The sequence below is a fragment of the Copadichromis virginalis genome, linkage group LG17, assembly GCF_057382275.1.
Source record: "Copadichromis virginalis isolate Kocher_CV1m ecotype Utaka linkage group LG17, C_Virginalis_male_GT1.1, whole genome shotgun sequence".
Lineage (NCBI taxonomy): Eukaryota > Metazoa > Chordata > Actinopteri > Cichliformes > Cichlidae > Copadichromis > Copadichromis virginalis.
Genome location: NC_140634.1, coordinates 40,278,960 through 40,299,167, shown reverse-complemented (window position 1 = coordinate 40,299,167; position 20,208 = coordinate 40,278,960). Strand labels below are relative to the sequence as shown.

Sequence of the window (20,208 nt, the reverse complement as noted above, 5' to 3'; positions counted from 1 at the left end):
AACAGTAGTATTAGTAATACCAGTATCACTAAAAGAATTGGCAGCAATTGTATTTGTGGTGTAGTTGCAGCAGTAATTTGGTAAAATATGGTTCTAATAGGTTGCTGCTTGTAGGTGTCCAACGTGACATGAGGGAATGCAACATTCTGTGCTTCACGGAGACATGGCTGACCCCCACCGTGCCGGACCAGGCCGTAACTCCGTCGGATTCATTCTTTGTGCTCCGCGCGGACAGAACGGCAGAGTCGAACAAAACCAAAGGTGGGGGAGTGTGTTTCATGGTAAACAGAAAGTGGTGTGATGCCAGGAGCATTTCTACTCTCTCCAGCGGCTGCTCGCCACATCTGGAGTTCCTGAGCATTAAGTGCCGCCCTTTCTATCTGCCCCGTGAGTTCACCTCAGTCATCGCCACGGCGGTCTACATCCCACCCCAAGCGGACACAGGTATGGCTTTGTCCGAATTACATGATGTGCTGAGCTCGCTTCAAAACAAGGACCCGGGCGCAGCCCTCATTGTAGCAGGAGACTTTAACAAAGCGAACCTCAGACAAGTCATGCCAAACTTTTACCAGCATGTCTCGTGTCCAACGAGAGGGGATCGAATTTTGGATCACTGCTACACGCCATACAAGCAGGGCTACAAAGCTGTCTCACACCCAGCTTTTGGGAAGTCTGACCACAACGCCATCTTCCTCATCCCCCAGTATAAACAAAGCATACGGAGGGAAGACGTGACCACGAAGGAAGTAAAACGGTGGACTGCCCAATCAGAAGCTACGCTACAGGACGCACTCAACGACGTAGACTGGGACATGTTCAGAGCATGCGCAGTCGACATCAACGAGTTTACGGAAGTAGCAGTATGCTTCGTCAATATGCTAGCGGAGGAGATTATCCCCACTGCGAGAGTCACCACATTCCCAAACCAGAAACCGTGGATGGACAGATCGATCCGCACTGCAGTAAACGCCAGGACCGCCTCCTACAACGCGGGTCTCACCACTGGCGATATGAGCGCCTACAAAGCGGCCTCATACGGCGTGCGGCGCGCGGTGAGAGATGCCAAACGCCGGTACCGGGAACGTGTGGAGTCCCACTTCCACCAGGGCGACACACGGAGTATGTGGCACAGACTACGCACCATTACGGACTACAAAGCCAGGGACACTGCGCCGATCAACGCCGACTCTGCATTCACCAACGAGCTGAATCGGTTCTACGCCCGTTTCAAGGTTAGCCAGGCGGCTAATGCTATCTACCGCCTGACTACCGAGGACAGTGACGTCATCAGCGAGAGACCGGTGACCAGCATCGCGGAGCATGACGTCCGAGCGGCACTGAGGAGAGTGAACACAAGGAAAGCGGCGGGGCCAGACGGCATCACCGGCCGTCTGCTGCGCTGCTGTGCTGACCAGCTAGCAGGTGTGTTCACTTACATCTTCAATGAGTCCCTGGCGAAGTCTGTGGTCCCCACATGCTTCAAAAGATCCACCATCATCCCTGTGCCCAAGAACAGCAAACCCTCATCCCTGAACGATTACCGGCCAGTTGCACTGACCTCGGTAGTAATGAAGGTGTTTGAGAGGCTGCTGAAGAACATCATCTCCTCCTCCATCCCAGACACCACAGATCCGCTGCAGTTCGCCTACAGATCCAACAGATCCACAGAGGATGCCATCGCCCACGTCCTACACACCACTCTCAGCCACGTGGACAAGAAACAGGGTAACTATGTGCGAATGCTGTTTGTTGATTACAGTTCAGCGTTTAACACAATAGTGCCCTGCAGACTGTTCACAAAGCTGAGGGATCTGGGACTTAACAACCGTCTGTGTGCATGGGTGTTGGACTTCCTCACTGGCAGAACTCAGGTGGTGAGGGTGGGCAGTAGGGCTGGGCCATATTATACCGTTCACGGTAATACCGGTATAATGTTAGGCAACGATAGGAAAATGAAACGCGCATGCGCAGTGCCTTTGTTTTCATACGCACATGGCCGATTGTTGAGTGAAACAGATGAACCAGAACTGGTTTGTAAAAATGGTGCAACTTCAGTGATGTGGAACTGGTTTGGTGTTTGTCCGTCAGATACACAACAAAGCACATTTTTTTGCAGAACATGCAAGCGGCCGTTGTTATTGTCGTATTTGTCGGACTAAGATGCTCTTAAATCTGGGAGTAATCTGGGTCCTAAACTCCGTATTCTTCAGGTCAAACAACACTGCAGCATCACTTAGAGTTAAAAACTGTCTAAATTCTTTCATCTTTAATAAAACGATCAGCATTGCTGCTTTACCAGGTGTAACTATAAAGTTTAACTTCCAGGCATCCATGAAAACAAAAGTTATTACATTTAACGGAGTTAGAAGTTAGCAGGAAGCTAGCGGAAGTTAGCTCGCTAGTTTCGCTAGTTACCTAAGCATGATATAGCATGTTCTGACTGAGAGATTTCTGAAAAAAAATCAAACGTACAGCTCTGCTATCACTTCCAACATAAATGAAGACAGGAAACTAAACAGCAGTGACGTTTGTAGGGTTACTGAAGTTGGGCTAGCTGCTATATAATGATGTGCTACGTGATCGCTAGCAACACAGCTATGTTAGCATAACATAAACAGTGAAGCTGGAGGACGAACGCTAACACTTTTCCACTTATAAAAGTTAACGTGAAGGTTCTTCATGGTTAGAGACAAATGCAATCGCATGGCAGGATGCTGTAAACGGACCAAACTTCAGTCAGGAGAACAACTGAGATAATCCATCCATAATACGAGGTTAGTCATTAATATTATAGTAATGTTGTGGAGTTGTATTTTGTCTCGCATCAATTATATCGTCGGTTATATCGTTATCGCAAATTTTCAAATATATATCGTGATAAATATTTTTGGCCATATCGCCCTGCTCTAGTGGGCAGGTGCTTCTCCAACAGCATCACCATCAACACAGGAGCACCTCAGGGATGTGTCCTCTCGCCACTGCTCTACTCCCTCTACACTTCAGACTGTGTGGCCACCCATGGCTCCAACACCATTGTGAAGTTTGCTGACGACACAGTGGTGTTGGGTGCCATCTCCAACAACGATGAGACGGCCTACATGGATGAAGTGAAGAATCTGGCATCGTGGTGCCAGGACAACCACCTCCAGCTGAACGTCAGCAAGACCAAGGAGCTGGTGGTGGACTTCAGAAGGGGTCAGCACAGAGACTACAAGCCCATTATCATCAATGGAGCTCCAGTGGAGAGGGTGCAGTCCTTCAAGTATCTTGGTGTCCACATCTCCTCAGACCTGACATGGGCTGCCCACATTCAGGTCCAGACCAAAAAGGCTAGGCAGCGCCTGTATCACCTACGACAACTGAGGAAGTTCAGGGTCTCTCCAAAGATCCTCAGGATTTTCTATACAGGCGCTGTGGAGAGCATCCTCACACAGAACATGACATCGTGGTTTGGGAACAGCTGTGTGAAGGACCAAAAAGCTCTCCAGAGAGTGATCCGTACAGCAGAACGCTGCTGCAGGATTGCTCTCCCCCCGCTTCAGGACACCTACACCAGGAGATGCCGGACTAGAGCAGCGCAGATACTGAAGGACCCGTCCCATCCTGGCAACAAACTGTTCCATATTCTGCAATCTGGTAGAAGGTTCAGCATCATCCGGGCAAGGACAGAGAGACTCAAGAGGAGCTTCTATCCCCAAGCCATCCGTGCCCTAAACACACACACCCGCCCTCTCACATCATCTATAATTGACTGAGACAGGACTCTTCCAGACACTAAACCAAGGCACAATGTACATTTCAATTCCTTTAACTTTAAATATGTTTATATTGTCTATCCTGTAAAATAGTCAGATGTCTATTCATATTAATGTACAGAATTCACCTGCTTGCTGCTACTACTGCACATTCACCCAGTGTATATACTATATGTGTATATATATATATATATATATATATATATATATATATATATATATATATATATATATATATATATATATATATATATATATATATATATATATAATGTTCTTCCTCTACACCCCCCCCCCCCCCCCCAATTTTTGCACATGTCGAGGAGCGTGTCAGGCTACATTTCACTGTGTGTTATACTTGTATAACTATGCATGTGACAAATAAAGAACCTTGAACCTTGAACCTTGTCACTGCTGACTGTGTTGTTGTAAAGCAGCTGCATGTAGCTACAGGAGTTGTTAGATGATCACACAACTGTACATGCATCGTGCATGGATTTAAGTGTTTATGCCCACAGCTACGTCCTTATCGATCCATTACTGTGAGGTGACACTCAGAGGCATCATGGAGACAAACCACACATAGTTTTCCAAGCTGATGGAGATGGAACAGATCAGAGCTCTCTATGGAGGCATTCATCTGATCACTGAGAGCTCTGACTGTGGGCTGCCCATTACTGCAGATGGTAGGCCATCAAGGCCATTCAGGCATCGTCAAAGGAAGGCACAGCTGCAGCTCACACACACATATGCACATATCACCACACACACACACACACACACACACACACACACACACACACACACACAGTCTTGTTCCATTTTTGACTCGAGCCAGTAACTTCCATCAGAAAGCTCATCCTCCTTGCCTTAACACGCAGCTCGCCTGTGAAGCACAGTCAGAGGCAGAAGGACGGACCTGGACTTTGAATATACAAATCATGGTGGGTGTTTGTTTAAATGCAGGAATTAACATTTGCATAAGCAGTACTAAAACGACCATGTCTCATATGGTCCTCATAGGTTTCGCCTGACTCTATTTTGATAGATAAGCTACACTTTATAATAGCAAACAAAGGTGACGTGACTCCATAGTGCAGCAGTTTACACATTCTTCTAACGAGCAAAAGATCCCAGGATCACAAACAAATCCCTCATATGTGAAGCTACGCTGTGTCAGTGAGGGAGTAACTTGGCTCCAGTTCCTGTTGATGAAGTAATGTGGACAGTACCACAGTCTGTACTGTCCTGATCATCTGCACATACTTGTTGTACTATAGCACAGTTAACATTTTTGATTTGCAATGCTGCATTACTCATTCACAGAGTGTCACATACTGCTCTTTAGCTCCTTCCTTAACAAGCAGCTCTTCCTGTTTCACGCTGAGTGCTTGGCGAGCCCGTGCACATCCTGAAACGATTATGTCATATTTTGCAGGAGCAGGTTCACACACACTGCTGCTCGGCGTCATCGTCAACATGCAAATAGCATGACAACAGGCCCTAACCCTGAGCCATGCCCGTGGAGCAACATGAGCTTCCAGAACAGGATGATTTATATTGTGCGATCATTGACCACAGAGCAGCCTGAATCCTTTCCTGCGACTCATGTTCCAGCACATCCATCGTGTTTCTGTCACTCTAACGTAGCGTCTGTGTCATTCTTGTCTTACCTTTCCGGATGCTCTCTTCGATTTCGTGGTCGAAGGCCAGCCGATGGCATTTCCTCCACAGCCCCATGTTGGTGGAGTTATACTGCCTACTACATTCATCTGCGGCGCTCATGGCGAACAGCTGCCGTCTGTTCCGGGCCAAAAGCAGCTTCTCTTGCCATCGGGACACGCTGCTCCGGCTGGCCCGCAGCGGTAGGCTGTTGTTGGGGATGTAGATGAAGCCCGGGTCCTTGCGGCGGCTGGAAAAGCTTCGGCACCGCTCCCTGTACCGTCTGGCGTCTGTCTCGTACCAGTGGTCGGAGCACATCGCCACGGCCAGCATGCCCAGGGCGCAAAGAGAAAGAGAGAGGCCGGCGTAGAGCAGTAACTTCCCCGCAGCCATGCTCGGTTCTGTCACAGCCGCATCAGCACCTCGACAGACGGACAGCTCCTCTGCGGCTTCCCCACCGCTTCAACTCACATCACCTCTGGAGAGCAGCGTCGGGACCATCCTCCGGGTGACCTTTATGTACAAACGGAAGGCGAACCTTTCCGGCGGCACAGTCTGCAGACAAATACGTTTAATCCCCGGACGCGGAGGTTTTCGGTGATAAAGTGCCCACGTCCGTCCTGCGTGCGCGGCGCTGCAGCACCTCGGCGGAGAGAAAAAGACGCTTATCTCATTTCAGCTCCCAGCCACGGATCCGTCTGTCTGATAGGGCGACACCATCAAGCACAAAACACATCAGCACGCCGCTAAGGGTTTAGTTAAACATGTAGAAGGCCATACGTGACACGAACCACTGCATAACCCACCCACTGACAGTAACGATGAACGAGGAAGAGTGCAAACATGCAACGAGTGATTTATACAGCCGTATTTACCGAATGTAAGGGTGCGATTGAAGGAGCACGAACATGCACCACCTATAACGTGCAGCTCATAGTTTAGAGAACCAACCTGATGTGTCCACAGAGCCCACGCAGCCGCAGCCCACCAGCCAGAGCACAGCGCAGGGGTATCAGCGCCACAGTCAGCATCCCCAGCACGTCTGAGGGGATGACGGCAGCTGCTACACATCAGGCCTGTGCGCTGACCAATCAGCACCCGTCTGTCTGGAGCAGCGCCGTCAGCTCACGGGCTACATGACTACAGCTGCCCGCGTGAAATCTCCAGTCAGGTTTGATTTTTGATTCGGATTCAACTTTATTGTCATTACAGTTTGAATCTAATCACACGTGCAAGAGCAGTAAGAGCAATAGGAGCAGATTATATACCAATACGGGTAGGAATAAAGGTGGGAATATGAACAGATTATGTACAAATAAGTATACAGATGTTTATATTGCTATACAGACGGGCAGATTTACAGGTATTGTATGAACAAATATACAGATGTGCTACAGATGTATCGATCTGTGGTAACCAGATCTACAGAGTGCTGCACTGACATTCACTTAAACGGAAAAATCCAACGAAGCAGCGATGGAGGCGGAGTGGATTCCTCACAGTGTTAGAACATTGTGCTTGAAACACTGAAAGCTGAGCCGTTCCCTTCAAACTAATGGTGGGGGGGGCAAAACAGGAATTTCTGCTGTGAAGTTTCCAAATGTGATCATGTGAAATAGGTTTTCAGTTGTTTCTAGTGTTTTGCCTCAATAAGTGCTTCCTGCAGAAATACAACATATGTTTGACACAGTCACGTGACCATGCATCGCTTCAGCTCCTGAACAGGCTGCTGTCAGTCATAGTGTATAAAGCATATGTTGGTGGACTGACCAGCAGCAGCTGGTATTAGTGTTCTTCTGAGTGTTTATTGGTGGAGACATTCACCTCAAAGGTGGTTTTGATAACTATGGTCCATGTTCATGTCTGTGTAGCTCAAACATTTTGGGTCACATTAAAATGAAGGGACAGCTGAAACCATGTTTCCCTGAATTCAAGTAGTGTTGGTTCTTAAACTTTTCATCACCCATAAAGAATATGCCATATTCTGCAGAAACCGGCTATTTTAGGACCCAGAAGAGCTGCTTTTCAGTTAATGTAGGCAATATTGATATTAGTATGTTGTATGCTGTTTATTTAGCCTGACACATTTGTTTTGGAGGTGTTTGAGCACTGCAGCACAAAAAGACATTGAGTCACATATTTAGAAGGAAGCTAAAGGAATTTATGATTGGTCATAATTATGCTGATCGAAGCTGCTTAAACAATTCACTGAGGTACATAAAAAATGCACATTTTAAAAAATTTGGACTGAAAACATCCAGAACAATCTTTCTGTTTCTTCATATCTGGCGCCATCTTCTGTTATTAAAGAGCAATAGACTCCGGGTGCCACCTAGAGCTGCAATCAATTCAGTGACGATTCAAAACATCCATTCAACTTCTCAAAGTAGCTTCGGCTTAAATGAAAATTGGGAAAAAACTGAACAGAATGAAAAATAATAAATGGTAAAGTATTGATCGAGAGTGAAAGTGCAGTCAAAACACAGAGCAGTGTTTGCAGGAAGCTGGCAGGAAACGCTGTGTGTGGCAGGCACATTTGCAGATCCAAATTTCAGACAGCAGACGGGACTGTGCTCGGAAACTGGAACTGGCAAATACCAACAGACAGGTTCAAACAGAGAACTGACACTTAGACAGGACACACAGTAAGAGGGAAACAGACACTAAATACAAGAGGGAATCAGGACAAAGAGGAAACACCTGGAGAACACGGCTGGCAACAGTCTAAGAGGTGAGACGGGGACAAGTGGCTGCAGAATAAAACAGGACACACAAACTGAGGCGCAGACTGACTAAAATACAGGGAACAAAGGGAGAGGGCCAAGAGAGGTGAGAGAAAGCAGACAGACACATAGAAACATGACTGGGAAACAGGCAACTACACCTGGAGAAGAGGAAGACTTCACAGGGAAGGACACAGAGACGAGACCAGGACATGAAAAGGGGCCTAATAACAAACAACACAACCTAAACTAGAAATACAGAGAACAAGGAAAAATAGTCACACAGGGAGCCCAACAATATTAAACAAGACCCTAACAGAACCCTGCTGGAACGGCTCTACATTTAAAATCTTCAGTTGGTAAAAAACAAAATGAAAATGTAATTCTAATGAGCTAAGTCGAAAAAGAAAGAAACACTGACAAAATACAAATAAAGGAAGAACTTCACAGCCTTTATGTTTACTCAGCAAACGAATTCGCTTTGCTGTGTCGACTTAGTTTAAGAAATTCATCCAACGTTTGTCAGAGTAAACATTACTCATCTTTCACATGTACTCAGTGGTTTAACATAAGAATCCTCAAACTGTCTTCCTTCACTACACCTTTTTACCATGATAAAGTGGTAGGGTGCATACCATTAGTGTTGCCTGTATGCACTCTACATGAGCATCTTCACCGTTCTGCTATCCTGTTCAACTTGGTCAGAGCCATCGTCCCCCTCTCCATCATGCTAATGCTCATGCTAACTGAATTATTTAAAACTTTTTCAAACTCCATCTTCTTGACGTCACACTTGTTGCCCAAGGCTGTTAGCAAGAGAATCCCATTTATTATGATGCTAAATTACTGAAGCTCGTTTACTGGCTAATGCTACAGTTGAGGCCAAAATTATTAGCCCCCCAGGAATTTTGGATCATTTTGCTAAACTTTTGCCCAATGTTTGCAGCATTGATGAAACTTGATATAATCAAACATTCACCAGCGCTATTTAGTAGCTTTTGGTATATTATAAAATGCATTTCTAGGCTTGCTTTATATCAAATATAATAAAAAAAATGGGGTGGTCAAAAATATTAGCCCTATGTGAATGTTTGCTTTCAAAACTCCTTGATCAATTCACCAATCAGCTTTGAAACCACAGGTGTGCAGTCAACTGGCTTCCTAACAACATTCAATCAGCATAGAAAGGGTCCAAGGAACAGGGACTTGAACACATGAGAGTTACTGTTACTGACCATTGCCAAAGACAAAGGAAATAATTCTGGAGCTCAGAAAAAAGATAGTAGAGGCTCGTTATAAAGGGCAAGGCTACATTGCCATTTCCAAGCAATTCACAGTGTCTAGAAATGCTGTATGTTGCATCATTGCCAAGTACAAGGAGACGAATTCTGTAAGAAACAAACCTGGCCGTGGCCGTAAGCACAAGATTTCAAGAACTCTGGAGAGGAAAATAGTCAAAGATGTCAGCAAGGAACCCCGGACATCTGCATCTGGAGTTGATGTTTCAAGGAACACAGTTGTAACGGCTCTTCATTGACTTTAGCAGCATCGTCCCAGAACATCCCCTTTACTCAAAGAGCAGCACATCGTAGCCCGACTGAGGTTTGCCCATGAACATTTGAAAGGTAAAGATGAGTTTTGGTAGTCTGTGCTTTGATCTGATGAGACTAAACTGGAACTGTTTCAGCACAGTTGTTGCTTATGTTTGGCGAAGAAAGCCACAGGCCTTCAACCCCAGGGCCCTATTTCAGGAAGCCGGTTTAGTGCAAACTCTGAGTAAGTACACCCTGAGTTAACGGAAACTCTGGGTTTTCGGTTTCACAAAGCGAGTTTAGATTAATTCTGAGCGAGTTACTATGACGACACACTCCGTGAAGCTAACCTGCCCCCTAGCAGGTTTACTTCAACTAACCCTGACTGTCTCCGCCCCTTTGTCGGAAACCTGACTGTAGGAAGTGTCAGACATGGCGTGCTCCTTCCTTGAAGAGCCAGTAGATGTTGAAGCCCAAATTCTCCGCAGAGCTCTCCGCCGGGAGAGAGTGATCAGAGCGTGTTTGGACATTTTATCATTTCCTGATGATTTTCTGTGTGAACGTTACCGTTTCTCAGCACAATCTATAATTTATTTGAATAACATCCTCAGGCCTAATATTGCTCATGTGACACATCGCGGACATTCTCTCAGTTCTGTGCATATTATTTGTATTGCACTTCGGTTTTTTGCAAACGGGAGCTTTCTGTATAATATTGGTGACGCTGAGCACGTTTCCAAGGCTACCGTCTGTCGGGCAGTCAGGAATGTTACAGTTGCACTGAAACGTCTCCTGTACTCGTTTGTGGTGTTCCCCGGTCACAGACCCACAAGATTTATCAAAGAGGGATGCCACAAAATTGCAGGTAGCAGGATGAACGAAACTTAATTCATGATGTGGTGATATTTGAACTACTACTTAAATTTTACATTTATTCTCACGGTTCCCAGGCGTGATTGGCTGTACAGATGGCACTCACATTCCAATCATTGCTCCTTCAGTAAATGAAGGAGACTATGTGAACAGGAAGTCTTTCCACAGCATTAATGTACAGGTACATAGTTCCCTGTAGCATTTCAAACTAACAAATTATTTCATTATAGTAATGGATGCTAATTTGTGTTCTCTGCACTGTGAAGATCATATGTGATGCTGCCAACATTATCACAAATGTGGAAGCCAACTGCTCAGCCTCTGTGAGTGGTGGTGGTGGACGACCTCCACCTGTTTTTCAGGCCTCCGCTTTTTTTCTGTTGGCTATAACGGGTCACATTTGAGCATACAGAGTAAGCAAATATGTACTTGTAATGTGCTCAGATAATTTCAATAAGTGCTTACAGAGGGGAAGTTAATGTAGCCTCTAACTGCAATTGATTTACATCGGACAAACAGACCAAGCACTATGGCTCATAATACAATTACACCTTACCTGTTTGGACTATATTTTTATATTTCATTTTTACTTGCTGCCAGGAACGTTTGGGGCCTGTTGGGTTGCACCTGCGCTCACATCACATCACAAAATAAAATGTATAAAATAACAAATAAAATAACATATGATAAAATAACGTGTTAAATGGGTGGAAATCCCTCGATCAATGTTTAAATTAACACTCACGCATTGACTCTGTCGGCTATGTTTTGCCATGCATGCTCCCTTTCTTTTGCAGCTGAGGCTGTGTTACTTTTTTTCCGCAAAATTTGCATGTTATCGGCATATGCTGCCATCAGAATTTCGGCCTCAAGCGCTGTAAGATACATTGACCGCGCCTTCTTTCCCTCCGTCTCCATGGTGACTCGCTTAATCTGTGCTCCACTAATCAGGGCTTTATGTATCCTCGTGCGCGCGCTTAATTTGGGGTTAAAGCAACTCCGCGTTGACTGAACTAATTGTTATCAGCCTTTCTGAAACCGAATATTCCGAGTTGGACAGTTTGGGGTTACTCAACCCTGAGTATCGTTTTTCACTCTGAGTTTTCTAAACCGGCTTCCTGAAATAGGGCCCTGGAGCACAGTTGGGAACATCATGCTGTGAGGCTGTTTTGGCGCCTCGGGCACAGGAAGCCTTGTTTGGTTGCATGACATCATGAAAAAAGAAATTATGTTGACATTTTGAAGGAGAATTTGCAGAAATCTGCTCATAGTCTAGGCTTAGGTCATCGCTGGGTCTTCCAGCAAGACAATGACCCAAAGCATGCATCAAAATTAGTCCAACAGTTCCTCAAGGATACCAAAACCAAGATCCTGGAGTGGACCATTCAATTTGGAGCAGCTAGAACAGTTTGCAATGGAGGAATAGGCCAAAATCCCTCAGGAGACCTGTGCCAACCTTGTAAAGACCTACTCTAAGAGATTGTTGTCAGTTGTGGCTCAGAAAGGGTACAGTATTGACTATTAATGGCCATGGGGCTAATAATTTTGGATGTTTCATTTTTGCCCTTTTTTCAGTTTGGTGTATCAATAAAATATTGTAATTAAACTTAGTGGACATATTTATTTTGGAAGCAGACACACTATACAAAAAGACTTGTTGTTAATGGTCATTTTCACACTGAAATCAAGAGTGCTGTCTAATTTCATAACGGGGGCTAATAATTTTGCCATCAACTGTAGCTGGTCTAACTGATCTCAGAACAGTAGGCACCATACCTTCCATCAGTTCAGTCACAGAGTGGCAGTTTATCCACAACGAGCATGCACAAACCACCAGAAACAAGCTGCTGGCCCCTCAGCTTGCTCATCTGCAGTCTTTGTTAACATGAGACGAAAATGCCTTCAGAGAGAGATAAATACACTTTGCCATGAGATGAAACAAGCACAGCTTTCTTCAGCCACAAGTAATGTAAAGGCTGTAATGTAAAGGCTGGATGCACATATTATTTGACAGGTGAGTAGCTTTATGACAGAGCTGTCTGACATGAAAGCCTTGCTTTACCTTGGTACATTTTAATTTAAGTCTATTTTCAGACGTGAAAACACTTCAGGTCACCAAGACTTTTACAGTCTAACATCAAAACCATGATGCTGGTACTGTAGATGAGCTTTTTATTCAATAACTCATATTCAACCACAGTAAATAAAAAAAGGTTCTGTGTAACGCACGGCTCTTAGACAAACGTTTGCAAAAGCATCTTTTCCAAGTGTGCTACTGATGACACTGTCTCATGCATTCTTACACTACTATACACTGCACTATTGCTGGTTGTGCTCCACTCTGGACTGGCTGAGTGAATGTGACTACAGTAAAGCGACTCTGTTGGCAGGTTCAAGCACACGTGTGCACTGTGGTCCCATAGAGCACTGAGCCATGGGTCCCATGCACCTACCTTAAACGTCTTAAACGCCAGGCAGGTTAGGACCCAAATACCTCTCAAGCTGGACTGAACTTAACAACAGCTTTACTGCTGGAGAAAATACAAATAACTAAATACAAAGAACTTAACTGTCAGGAACGCAAACACTCGAGATTGTGTGAAAAGGAATGACAGAAAGAAAGTAAATAGCAAAGATATGTTGAATAGAAAGGTATTAATGAAATGTCACAAAACAATGTTATTAAAATATCATTATGAATTTACAGTTTTTTATTTATACAGGCGCAAATTAAACCCAATTTGTGCCTGTGTGTGTGTGTGTGTGTGTGTGTGTGTGTGTGTGTGTGTGTGTGTGTGTGTGTCAGAAAAAGTGTTAAGCATAGATAAAAGTGCTGCAAAATGAGACTTTTAGAAAGCACCTTTAGTGTTCGACAGGTTTGCTACAGTATGTTGTCAGAAGTATTCATTCATCTGTCTGCACATGAATATAAACTTGAGTCTCATTCTTAATCCACAGGATTAATATGATGCTAGCGCGCCCTTACCAGCTATACCAGCTTTACTAATATTTTATTTTTTTATTAAGTTTATATGTTGTGTTTTTTGTTGTTTGGTTTTTTTAACGATGGACGTAAAGTGTGTCAGTAAAGAGTAATTGATTGAATTATGTGCTGCAGAACACGTGGGCTAAATGTTGTTTTGAAATGCTTCCGTCTCATTATTATTATTTTTTTTTTTTTTATTGAAAGAAATTTTCATATACAAAACAAGTCAAGGAAACAGACCAGAATTGTAACAATTTACATTATAAAGATGGTGAAGCAAGTCATCATAACTTTACAGTGAGAAAATAAAAGTTTCTAGGATAAAGTAATAAGGAACATAGACCTTTTGACACAGGCAGGAAAATTAGAATAGCAAGTATTTTGTGATTTTACAGCATAGTACAGCAGTTTTTTTGTTCATATTTGAAATAAGCTTAAGTGACTTAAAATATTGACAAAAGTAATTCAAGAAGACGGTAAACATAGGAGAGGCATTCTTCCACTTACATAAATGAATAAAAAACTTACATAGCACTATTACAAAATTGACAACATCTGAGATTTCAGAATCCAGATTGTCCATAAAGTAAAGAATATCCTTAGATGTGAAGGCAGGTACATTGGAAATTCTGAGTGAAACCCAACAGTGTATTTCAAACCAATTCCGTCTCATTATTACCAAGCCAAATTAAAAATCAGCGCCTCCTGCACTTATAAGCGAACAGCTGCATTTAAGCGGAACTTTGCCTATACCTGTCACATCCACGGAACTATTAACAGGGACGGACTTCCGCTTTGATTGCGTAAACGCATTGGTGTATGCGTAGATAAATTAGAATATATCGACTAGGATACTGTTTTCTAGGATGGTGTTTTCGAGAATTTAATGACGGCTAACGGGTACACATATGTGTAATAAAAACTACTAATTGTTCCAACGATAGATATGTGTAATTCACACAGAGTCGCACAAACAGGAAGTAAGAGGAACAAGCCAATCAGCTCCACGGAGCATGTGTCACGCGTGATGCACCGTCTCTGGTGAAGGTTACGGTTAGTTGAACGTGTGCACTGTTACCTGTTACCTGAAGCAGAGGCTACAGACAGATTCGGGAAACAACGCCGTGCGCAGCTGCGGTAAGAATTAATTTCACTGTCATGAAGCTGTTCGTCTGCTCACAGCAGCTCACAGACACGAGCTGCTTCCTCCTGTGTTAACAGATCGTCCTGTGACTGCAGCATCAGAAACCCTACTTCTCATATTTACCTGCTGTTCAGTGATCCAGTCTAACTCACTTCGGCGGCCTCCCGGTATAATTTATCCCAGCTGACCCAAAGTAACTAAAAACGTGCTAATATATAATTACTAATAGTTCTAAATCTGCAATACAACGAACCTTGCTAACTGAATTATACGGACCCACGAACGCACTTTGATAAGTTAACATAGTTTATAATCTGGATTTAGCGAGTTTATGTAAATCTACGCCGCCGGACTCCTGGGTTTACCGGTGTTCCAGATTAACTGGCGCTTAGATCAACTGGTGTTGGTCGAACAGATGTGTGGCAGTCTTACGTTTCAGGAGCTGCTACCGACAAACCAGTGTATGTGTACTCCACTGTGCTCTGTGAGTGACGTGACCTGCAGTTAAATATTTGAAATGATAAGCAATGGTGCTTCAATCAGAATTCTTTATTCATTTCTATGGAAATGATGCCGTTTCTCCAAGACCAGAACAGGCTGGACTAAATTAAATAATACAGCATATTATACAGTTTATAAACTATAAGAAACAGCTCTAACATATGTTTCCTTTATTAGCTCCTTTAGCAGAGAGAGGAAAAATTGTACTTTCTCATAATTTACAGCAATAATCAACACGACCGACTCAATTGTCTCAGATCATTTAGATGCTAACGCTGCATTTTCCAGTTCAGGCCAAAACCTGCTGATCTTTATTAACCCTTGAATGTCAGGCTGGCATAGCTAGTTATTACATTAGCATCAGGGAGAAGGCTAGCTATACTACGGCACATGGTATGTTAAATGTTTTTGGAGGAATGTTCACTGTGCTTTTTATTGTTTCCTTTACGTATTGTGTATTAGTGCGAGGAAAATAAACCAGTTCTTGCTGTATGCATTCCAGTCATATGCAGCTATATGTCTCAATAAGTACATATTAGAGACGCCCAGAGCTCCATCTCTTCAGCCACCTTCTCTAGCTATCCTGGGGGGACACTAAGGTATTTCCAAAAAATCTGAGAAATCTACTCTTCTGTGTATCCTGGGTCTGCCCTGAGATCTACTTCCAGTGAAACCTACCCAGAACACCTTACCTAGGAGGTGTCAGGGAGGCATCCTAGTCAGATACTCGAACCACCTCAACTGACTCCTTTCAGTGTGGTGGAGTAACAGCTCTACTCCAAGCTCCTCCTGAATAACCAAGCTTTTCACCCTGTCTCTAAGGCGAAGCCAAACCATCGTGTAGAGCAGGGGTGGGGGAACTCTAGGCCTCTAAGGCCGGTGTCCTGCAGGTTTGAGACGTGTCCTTGATCCAACACAGCTGATTTAAATGGCTAAACAACCTCCTCAACATGCCTTCAACTTCTCCAGACGCCTGGTAATGAACTAGCCTCTCACATTACCCCTTGAGTGCAAACTAGAACTTCTGTCCATAAATATTATGAGCAGAACAGCAGAGTCCAAAACCCACTGAAGATGAGTCTGACTTTTTGCATGCAGCGCAGACTAAGCTTTCACGGGAACTGGACCCTGCAACAACAGGCTCGATCTACTCTGGAAGCCGAGGGACACGGTCAAATGCTTGCTCCAAATCCACAAAACACACACAGGCTAGTTGGGCAAACACCCAGACGCCCTTGAATGTTTTGAGTGGATGCAGAGCTGGTCCAGTGTTCCCTGACAAGCACGAGCATCTCATTGTTCCTCCAAATAAAAGCCCAAAATTTTCAGTCCTTTCTTACCATGAAGATGAATCACCAGCTCTTTTAAAATCATAGAAAAACTTACGTAGAATACTTTTACACATGCTACGTTCATGTAACTTTCATGCTGATTAAACAGATAAGTTGTACCACAAAGAAACCCAAAAACTGTACATTGTGATATGACGTGTTCAGAGTTATTTTTCACATTTTTCTTTGCTACGTAACTCCATATATCCTGTTTGACTTATTTGATGTCTTCAGTTTGTATCTACCATGTAGAAAGTAGTAAAATAAAGAAAAACATTAAATGAGAAGGCGTGTCCAAACTCGTCACATGTCAAACTCTGTGTTTCTTGTGCTCATTAGTGATGGCAGGCCTGTCCAGCTATGCATTGCGGATGGCCAGACTGAGCTCACAGATCTTTGGAGAAGTTGTGCATCCAACTGACCCGAAATCTATGAAGGTGGTCCAGCTATTCCAGGAGCCCCCTACGGCCAAGAGGAAGGAGGTGTATGACTGGTACCCACACCACAAGATTTACTACGCTGTGACCCAGAAGCTCAGGTTCATGGGTCTGTTCAGGTACAGTAGAATACACCTGTGATACGATGACAGTATTTACCTTTGTAAAAGCAAACATGGCTTCATTTATTTTTACACAGTTGTGCTGCCGAAACACAGTTTTAAGAGTTTGAAAGTTCATTTATTTTCATTTTTTGTGGGATTTACAAAAAAATGTAAAACAAATCCCACTGTTGTCATTTTCTCCCTTTAAAAATGTAATTACATTACAGTGTAGCTGTGATAATGAACTGATTACTGAGGATCATCCTGATTAAACAACAAACAAATATGAATATGCACGCTAAAATGTTTTGTTTGAAATACATTTTATAAATAATTGAAATTCAGCATGAAACACTGTAACATACAATAAGTATGTCAGTGCAGGAGCAGTTACATTGTTTCCAAAACCAAAAAAGATAACCAGGAAATGAAGGCCGGAATGCGAGAGAGATCCAAGCTCCGCCCTCTGCCTCTGTCGGTGCCTCTGAAATTTATCAGCAACTATTTATTACTTCAGAAAGAATTTGAAGTGACTTATAAATGGGGGAAATGTGAACTGCAGTTGCTTCAGAAAGTACTCTGACTGCTTTGCCTTTTTGTTAAAAACTGAAATGACTCATTTACAAAGTATAAGACGCTGAATGCAATATTTTAAAGGTCATCATGGGTAAGTCTGAAGAAGAGGGGTTTTTGCTTTCTTTGATTTTGGCATATTGGACGGCATCTTCGATTCTATCCATAAATGTTAATAATGTAAAGTGTGGTTCACGTCTGGACTGTAACTCGACGACAGTTCTTGTTTCTCAGCGTCGGCGTGGCCTCGTGCTGACCCACTGCTCACTGGAGCAGGCTTTCCTACCATGGAGCTGTGCAGCCTGACAACATCCTGCCACTCCCACACTTCCCACTAGTTTTTAATCACTTAATTATTCTTAATTACTAATTACCTTGTTACTAGATATGCATTTCTTTTTGTTATTTATTCTGTTTTGTGATGAAATGTTTCTGTGGCCCAGATATTGAACTGATTGTATCCAAATGATTTGCTGTATTATTCATCAGGGGTTTTGTTTCTTTGTGTGCATTCAAAGATCATGTGATGTGGAGGTGTCATCATTTATCCTATTATGGAAAATGTCTCATGGTTACCAGTGGGGATTTTAACCACGCCTCACTAGACAACAATAAGTTGAGTGTGCACTAGAACAGAGAACGAGACATGCTGTGTGGTAATGCTGCTAAAGCGTACAGTGTCACTGGAGTTATTAGGCTGGCTATTTGAAGCTGCTGAGGCACTGCAGGGGTCCACGTGCTGGAATAAACTTTGTAAACCACATTGAGAGGACATTAATAAGCTGTATGACAGAGTATATCACATTTGTGTGTAACTACACCATCTTACCATCTCAGGGCTGTATGTTGCTCTGTGAACAAGAAGCTTTGGCTCATTACTTCCCTTAAAGACATGTTTAACTGCTCAGATCAGGGGTGTCCAACTCCGGGCGTCCTGCAGGTTTTAGATGCGTCAGCTGATTTAAACGGCTAAATGACCTCCTCAGCATGTCTTGAAGGTCTCCAGAGGCCTGGTAATGAACTCATCATTTGATTCAGGTGTGATATCTAGATCCCATCCCTGGCTTAAAGCTTCCAGGTCAGGCTCCCACTGAGGAGGGTCCAGCATGAGCTGAAGGCGAAGCTGAAGAAATACAAGGACTACTAGCTAACAGCACAAGATGTGTGGAGAAGAATGAAGAACATCATTGTGTTTAAGTGACTGGTTGTGGCTCAGTGATGGGAGAGTGGGTCATTTACCAGTTGGGAGGTCGAGGAAACGATCCCCAGCTCCTCATGTCCATGTGTCAAAGTGTCCCACTGAACCCCGGTTGCCCCCGATCCGTCCATCAGAGTGTGAATGTTAGATAAACCTGCTTCACTGTATGATTGTGTGTCCATTTAATGTCCACCAGTCCACTGAATGTGACAGACGACCAGTGAGCAGCCTGGAGGGAGCAAATTAGCTGCACCACTCCTCCACCAGGTTTAGCTCACAGCCCTCTGCTGCCTCCACACCCTTACTGCCTTTAGTGATCACTCCCAGTGGGAAACAGAAAGTTCAAATGGGTCACAGATATACTCGGGTAGCTGTTATGTTACATACCCGTGCAGGTAAAGTCTGCAGAGATGTCCTGTACACTTATTCAAAGTGGCTTTCATCTGCTTCACCAGAAAGTCCTGAGTGATGGTTTGATAACTTTCTGAAGAGATCTCATGTGAAAAACAGTGAAACCCATAAGATGAAGTGCATGTAAGTATGGCAGAAGTAAAAACTGTGTCTAATCAAATCCTTAATTTGTTTTAGAGATGAGCATGAAGACTTCAAGGAGGAGATGCGTCGTCTGAGGAAACTGAGAGGAAAAGGGACGCCAAAAAAAGGAGAGGGGAAGAGAGCAGGCAAGAAGAAGTGAACTGCGGCACGTCTGCTCCCCGAGGCTGCACAGGACTCGTTCTTCGGTTTCTCTGCAGGCTGCGCTGGCTGCTGTGCACCGTGGTGGGATGCTGGTCCTGAGAGCGTTCCACTGGTCGGGACTGTCCTGTGTTTCTGTGCTGACAGGACGCTCTGAGTCGGGCGTATCCCACTTCTGTTAAATTGTGTATGTCATTGAACGTGTGTGTGGCAGTAAGAGGGCTGTGCTTATATCTTATTACCACATAATAATGTCTTTCTGTCGAACAGCCCAGGAGGAAGCGTTAGCTGCTGACAGCTTGACTGTGGATGGAACGGCTCAAATGTATAGAAGTAGACACCCTTATTTTTCACAATAAAGTCAATGTGATAAATCTGCAGAGTGGTGCAAAACTTTGTTTTATTGCCTTTAAAGAGGAAAAATCAAGAAGAGGGAGATAAAATCCCTCCATGTAGGAAACGCTCAGCATATGCTGCTATCCACAGTCTGTTTTTCTGGGTCGACCTGCGGACGTGAGCACATGTGGGCATTAAACAATTTGTGGCTGGTGGAGTCATCGACCAATCGGGATGATTGCCAGCTCCTACTGTCCAAGAGTTGAAGTATCATTGGGCAACATACTGAACCCTGAGACACTCCGATGGATGCACTGTGTGTGTGTGTGTGTGTGTGTGTGTGTGTGTGTGTGTGTGTGT

The 20,208-nt window shown here is 44.0% G+C and overlaps 2 protein-coding genes across 2 annotated transcripts in view; one reads left to right on the top strand and one right to left on the bottom strand.

Annotated features, from left to right (window-relative positions):
- tmem178bb (transmembrane protein 178Bb) overlaps positions 1–6,538 on the bottom strand; it is a 72,279-nt gene extending 65,741 nt beyond the window's left edge. The window contains exons 1-2 of the mRNA XM_085436115.1: positions 6,369–6,538; positions 5,429–6,119 (exon numbers count right to left, since the gene is read on the bottom strand). Coding sequence (XP_085292241.1) covers positions 5,429–5,810 — 382 coding nt within the window. The 5' untranslated portion in view covers positions 5,811–6,119; positions 6,369–6,538. The remainder of the gene's footprint in view (positions 1–5,428; positions 6,120–6,368) is intronic.
- A 7,778-nt stretch (positions 6,539–14,316) lies between these two features.
- On the top strand, positions 14,317–19,890 carry mrps33 (mitochondrial ribosomal protein S33). Its single transcript, XM_085437432.1, has 3 exons — positions 14,317–14,668; positions 16,847–17,063; positions 19,408–19,890. The coding sequence occupies exons 2-3, from the start codon at positions 16,849–16,851 to the stop codon at positions 19,511–19,513; spliced, it is 321 nt and encodes a 106-aa protein (XP_085293558.1). The 5' UTR covers positions 14,317–14,668; positions 16,847–16,848; the 3' UTR covers positions 19,514–19,890.
- The last annotated feature ends 318 nt before the right edge of the window (positions 19,891–20,208 follow it).